At 36.5% G+C, this 6,470-nt stretch overlaps 1 protein-coding gene across 5 annotated transcripts in view; it reads right to left on the bottom strand.

Annotated features, from left to right (window-relative positions):
- Positions 1-1,741: 1,741 nt before the first annotated feature.
- LOC107582739 (dynamin-like 120 kDa protein, mitochondrial) overlaps positions 1,742-6,470 on the bottom strand; it is a 39,312-nt gene continuing 34,583 nt past the window's right edge. For all 5 annotated transcript variants that reach the window (XM_016268704.1, XM_016268705.1, XM_016268707.1 and 2 more), the window contains 2 exons: positions 2,681-2,749; positions 1,742-2,167 (listed from right to left, as the gene is read on the bottom strand). In XM_016268704.1, coding sequence (XP_016124190.1) covers positions 2,685-2,749 — 65 coding nt within the window. In that variant the 3' untranslated portion in view covers positions 1,742-2,167; positions 2,681-2,684. The remainder of the gene's footprint in view (positions 2,168-2,680; positions 2,750-6,470) is intronic.

Raw genomic sequence — 6,470 nt, 5'->3', positions numbered from 1 at the left:
TAATTTTCCTTTTTAGGATCAAAATGCGCAACAATTCGTACAATGGATTCTATGCACGAACGCTTTCACATTTAAGCCTCTTTGGCCACTGCAACTTCTGTTGCAGTGCAGTTAGGGAAATTGTGAGAAAAAGCACAAAATTATACCTTGAAGAAGTGTATAAAGTATAATAAGTAATATTGATACAATCCACCTTCACACTAGAAGTATTTAAAGTTGTAACTCATTACTATAATATTATGGTTTAATATTATTTACTAAATATGTACTATAGATAAGTATGTATATTATTTATATATTGTTATTATTATATATATTTTTAATTATATATATTATACAGTTCGCTATGGAAGAATATCTGAGATTATATCGGAAACCCACAACATTAGCATAGCTAGCACTATGTTCTACTTACTGAACTATAGGAATGCTGAAATTCCAGGTTGGGCAAGCCACCTGTTGAGAAAGGCCTTTTGAGCGGGAGATTCTAATATTCTTTTTCTTAATTGCAACATTGGGACGAGTGAGAAATTTGATGTTTATTCTGGTTAGCCTGTGTATTTATGCATAAAAAGCTGCATATTGATGAGGCCAGGGTCAAACTGACTCTTTCAATAGATGTTTTCCAGTCATCAACTGCAACAAATGCTTTATAATTTAACCAGTGTAAAACCAGCTGAGGAAACATGCACTGTACCTGTCAAAACGTTTACCAGCAATCGTCAAATTAAATTAAGTTAGAAATTCACACACACGTTGGATATTGTCCACGCCCACCCACTCTGTTTAACATACATTTAAAGACCCTTTTATAACTACTTTTTTTTTTTAAACACCAATTTAATAAATAAACCACATCTGATGGGGTACAACATGCAAATATTACAATCTACAACAAAAAGTGGAAACATTCTTAAATCAACCGACAGATATTATGTTACAAGCACCACACTCAGATCCATGATTTCAATGACCTTAGATACTTTACAAGTACATGTATATTTACCCATTTACATTTACGAGCAACCAGGAACAAAGGTGTGGTGTCCCTTACACTCAAAATTATCAGGACATGTGTAATGTGGATAATCAGACCACACTAATTCTAGGGCGCGAAATATCAAATGTGCAAGCAAAGAATTAAAAGTGCACTAAAGCTGAAGATGACAGATGAAACTCAGAACCATTTGAATCTCTCAAAGTAAACAGTCATAAAATAAAGCAAAACAAAGTGAAATGGTGTGCAGGGCCAAAGTAACAAACAGGATATGCCAATGCATTTTCATCCACCTGTGTGAACAGATGGTGTATTCTGGTCTCCTTATAAAGAAATGTTCTGCATCTTCAAGACCAAGCCTCACAGTCGTTTCTTGAGTATATTCAACTGAGCTAAGTGTGACTACAAGCAAATGAGGTGCAGATGAGATCTACTGTACAAACAACTGCATATATCGATTGCAGATTCTACAAAATAATTACAAAGGATTTAGATGGTGGTCTACTGATAAGATGTTACGACGTATAATTTGAACTGTGATTTCACTAACTGTGAATATGTCATAAGAGAGATGTTGTAGAAACGTGGTGAAATCACAGCTCCAAAATATCAATGAAGGCGGCAATTGGTGACAAGACATTTTTGAATATTTTCTCTACTCATAGCAAGGTCAATCAATAAATTTTTTCTTGGCTTCTCCATGAACATCACCTTAATTAATAAAGAAAGTCAGGGGAAAGAGAGACCCGGACAAAGTATTTTATTGGGAACGAGGGATTGGGAGAAGATGTATGTGCATGTCTGTCTGACTGGATTCTTGGGAACACATGTCTGGTGAACACATTGGTGGCTTTTAAGCGCTGGAGGAAGAAAGAATAAAGCATGGCACTCTGACACATACCATTCGCTAGCTGCGTAAGTGCTTGTTCTCCAACAGTGATTAAATATGCAGCAAATGTAAACCACTTTGCTTACTTTCACTGTTTTTAAGGGGGAGAGTGCGTGTGTGCTTGTGTGTGAGAAGATTGAAAGCTGAAGCAGGATACATTAAAAAAAAAAGAGAGGATGAGAAGCAGGGTCATTTACGAAGGGCAAAGAGCAAAAATGATGTTGTATTTAATCAGTGCATTTTCTTCTGTAAGGGGATGACTGTCCAGAAACAAGATGATCCTGAAAGAAGACAAAAGATTAAGAATTATTTCAAGTCATGAAATCCTTCAAAAAGCATAATAAAAAAAAATTTAAAAAAAATAAAAACTTTCATACTACAACGAACACTACATAACGACCCATGCATTTTAATTAGGGCTGTCCATTGATTTACTTTTTGAACGCATTATTTTAGATGATAATGTAATGTGTTGAATAATTATATCAATAGCCCCAAAATAAAAACACCTTAAAGGTACTACTATGTACAATTAAATGAGTAATCTCATATTTCGTTATAAGTTGATGTGTACTTTGGCAGCCCTAATTTTTTTATATTTTCATATTAAGTTATAAAAAAGTAATATTAAAGTAGAAAAATAATATATTTATATAAATTATTCAATAGTATCATCAAATAGTATTAATAATAATTATGTAAAATATTAATACTTAATTAATGGTAAACTGAATCATTAACTATTTCTATCAAATGTTCTCTTTAACCATGCAGTAGAAATAAAAACCACCTACTGCTCTATTTCTCTTTGTGAAGGGCTTCAATGAAAGCTTCAAGTTTCTCCTGAATTTCACGTACTTTTTCTGTAAAGAGAAATCCAAATGTGAATGCAGCATATACTACTAACGCTGCCATTTCAATGGCACAGAATTACCATTTCATATCCCCTGCTCTGAACGGGAAGGAATTCATTAGTCTTCTCAAGTTCTCCTGGGAAAAACCCTAACCTGGCCACATCATTGCAAAGACGCACTTTCATGTCGACTCGTATGCATACAAATATTTCTAGATTTTCCTGCAGATTAAGTATCAAGTCGTGTCAAGTCCCACTGTGGGTACATTCTCTGACACCCAAACAGCAGATGGTGGCCACTGACAGTTCAGCACTCAAAGGTGCGTGCGGTTGAGGAGCAGATGATGAAGAGGTGGTGTTCTATTGCACCTCCTCACCTCCACATGCTACTTCAAAGCCTGTCCCCTTCAGGGAGTCATAGAGGAGGAGTGGGAATGGGTGACAACTTTTAACTATGTGAAAGAGTGAGGCAAAGGTAATGAAAAGGTTTAAAATATGACATTTTTTTAAATTCTGTGTTCCTCCATGTGGAACAAACAGAAAATGTCATTCTCCATTGTGAAATTGATGCTCTTGCATGGGTGAATCCAACAATGAGGTCCAAGTCACAAATTATTCCAAAAGTGGAAAAGAAAAAGAAAAGTAATAATAATCATAATATTAATAATAACAACAACAACAAATGTATTGGTAGTTCTGCCTTTTGTTTAAAATTATTGATTTTAATTTTCAATTAATTTTCAACTTTTTTTCGAAATATTTGACCATTTTTAAATTAAAATATTCCTTTAAATTAAAAAATAATGAGACAGGAAAGACCAGATATATTAGGTATAATGTGACCTTGACATTTCTTGATGTTTGGTGAGATCCATCCATATTAAAAAAAAAGGTAATAGAAAATTAAATGAAATAAAATCCAATATAGCTGATGATGTGAGAGAAATAATAAATATAAAACATCATTAAAATTAATTCAAGTAAAAAAAAAAAGTAACAGTATAATTTTTAATAATTTTGCAATTAACTCAATTGAGAGTCTAGTTGAGAACCTCATAAATGTCTTTCAAATAAATCACTTACGAGATTCAATGACCAGTTGGCAGTAAGGCAGCACAGTAGGTTTTGGAACAGAGCTATTATGTATGTTATGTATGCATGCAAGACCATTTGTAGCCTAATAGCGTGAGAACAAACATTCTAAAGTCTCATATTAACTGGTCACAGGTTAACTGGGCTTTTCAAGTGGACACTGGGCTACAAGTTTGTGGCTGTAACTAAATACTGTCATCTGAGGCTCGTGCAGCCGTTTTAGGTGTATTTGTGGTGTGGGGATTCCCCATTCTCCTCAGAGGTGTAGGGTGAAAGAAATAAGACAGCCTTTGTGGACATCTGACAAGGTCTGAAATACAATACTATGACCCACACACAACCGCACACGTGCTCACACGTACAAACACACAAACTTTCACAAATATCCTGAAGCCTGGAAACACGACCCTTCAAGACCTTCTGCACACACACACACACACGCAATCGACTTGGAGTATCTTTTTTTTGTGCCTAAGGACATAAAGAGTAATGGTGAAAGTTAGTGAATATAACAGGCATTAAGTTTTGAAGAGGGCCTTATGACACGGCAGGTGTGGAGATGAAACTCAAGTCACCAGTGGTCTTTTTTTTAAAATGCAGGATAGCAGTAGATTCAAAGAAATATTGGTCCAATATATTGTGCATCCCTGGTATTTATATAATGTTGGATATTAAAAGTTTTTGTTTATTTGGTAATGGGATTTGTGGCTTGCTTTGTTTTCAAACCAGCATGGTTGTACCATTTTTATTAATCAAAAAAGACTTTATAATACACCAAGACCACTTTGTAATACACAAATAGAGACTCAAAAATACTGGACATGGGATGAATCAAGAGGACGTGATGGAAGCTACTATGCTTCAAGGGCCAATCACAAGTCTGTGGAAACAGTCAAATTGAAAATGTGTACGTTTACAGCCAATGAAGTTTTAAAGAAGAATGGACAGCTAAGGATGATGTGAACTTGTGTGTATATGGGCTTAAAGTGTCTGAAAAGACTGTGAGAAACAGATATTTATTTCTGGTCGCCATCTGCTTGTTCCACATGGAGGAACACAGAATGATGGCTAAGAAAAGTCCAAAACAAGATGGTCTTTTCAGTGCCTCGGAAATGTGACGCAAGAGAGAACTGCTCCTTCCACTGCTTCTGTGAATCCGAGAACAGGGTCCAAACTCCATTTAGACCCCTGTTTACCTAAGAGATGAGCTTTTTGGACACATCCATTCATAGGTCTCTTCTCTTTATCTGGTCATGAATATTCCCATAATCCTCTGGCCCCTGTCCCAGTAGCCTCCTTTTTTGGGAGGTGTGGGGTGGCTTTCTCTCTTTCAGGATTCCTCCTCAATCCCTTCTTTGAAAGGGGCTCTCGCCTGATCTCCACATGAAATGATATCTCTTTCACTCCCACTCTTGTGGGCCTCTAAGCCTCCTGGGCCGGAGCGGCAGAAGGCTGGAGAAAGCCCTTAATTGACCTGTAATTAAGACTGTGAAACAGTGTGGCCGTGGAGAACAGAAGGACAAGGAAAAAAAGCGAGAGTCAGGGTACGAGATACCGCCAAGGAGATGGAGCTGCAAGAAGCTGAAGAGAAACTCAATCCCTTTTGATATAAATGGTGGCCTTCGGTATTTGCCATCATGTAGCATGACCATTAACAGGGAAAATGGCAAAGAAATTAAAATGTGGCAACAGCCTTTTCAGCAGCTCACATTTCCCACCGTGCCTTCCCGGAAACAAGAAGACTGAAGACGGTCCATGGAAAATCAGTGTCACGTCAGGTGTGAACCTGAGTGGTAAGAGAGAACTCTGAAATTAAGCTTCTCGAGCAGCTAAAAAGACGAGCAGTAAAAAGTTTTTACACAAAAAAATGCAATTCCAAACAACTTTGGGCATGTAATGTGAGTAAACGATGGCAGAATTTTCATTTTCGGGTGAACTATCCCATTAAAGGAACTTCATATGTCTGAACATTCACACAGGAACACCTACCAGCATGGGCAGTTTTTTCCATAGAGGAGAGGAACCACTGCCGAAGCTCTGCTGTGAAAACCTCAGGTTTCAACACAAGGGTAGCTTCCAGTTTACCTCAGAAAACAGGCTTATTTGGGTGTGTGAAACCTTACACACAACCAGTTAAAGATGAAGTGTGTAATTTTTTGATGTTAAAACTTACCCCATCATAGCCTAAAATGCAGTGACAACTAGTAAGCTACTAGGAGGCTGATATCCCAGAAAAAAAACTTTAATTGGCATGATTGGCTGAAAATGGCATTCTTGACAAACAAATCTCACATATAGTCCTTCTATCCAAATATGACAAAGCCATTTTTTCAGCATTTTTACCTCTGGATCCACTTATTAGAATTATATATCTTAGACCACATACCATAGAGCTATGCTAATTTGATAATGCAACCACAATGGAAAATATATCATAGGGATGCACGATAAATCTGCAAAAAATTATTTCATTGAAATTGGTTGATTATGGATATATTAAAGGGCTAGTTCACCCCAAAATTAAAATTGTCATCATTTACTCTACCTAATTTCATTCCAAACCTGTATACTGTACAGCATTCTGCAGAACTTCGGGAACCAAACAACATTGGAGCCCATTGACTTCCATTGTATGGGGG

The sequence above is a fragment of the Sinocyclocheilus grahami genome, unplaced genomic scaffold (assembly GCF_001515645.1).
Source record: "Sinocyclocheilus grahami isolate Dianchi unplaced genomic scaffold, SAMN03320097.WGS_v1.1 scaffold47.1, whole genome shotgun sequence".
NCBI lineage: Eukaryota > Metazoa > Chordata > Actinopteri > Cypriniformes > Cyprinidae > Sinocyclocheilus > Sinocyclocheilus grahami.
This window is presented reverse-complemented; position numbering and strand designations above follow the sequence as displayed.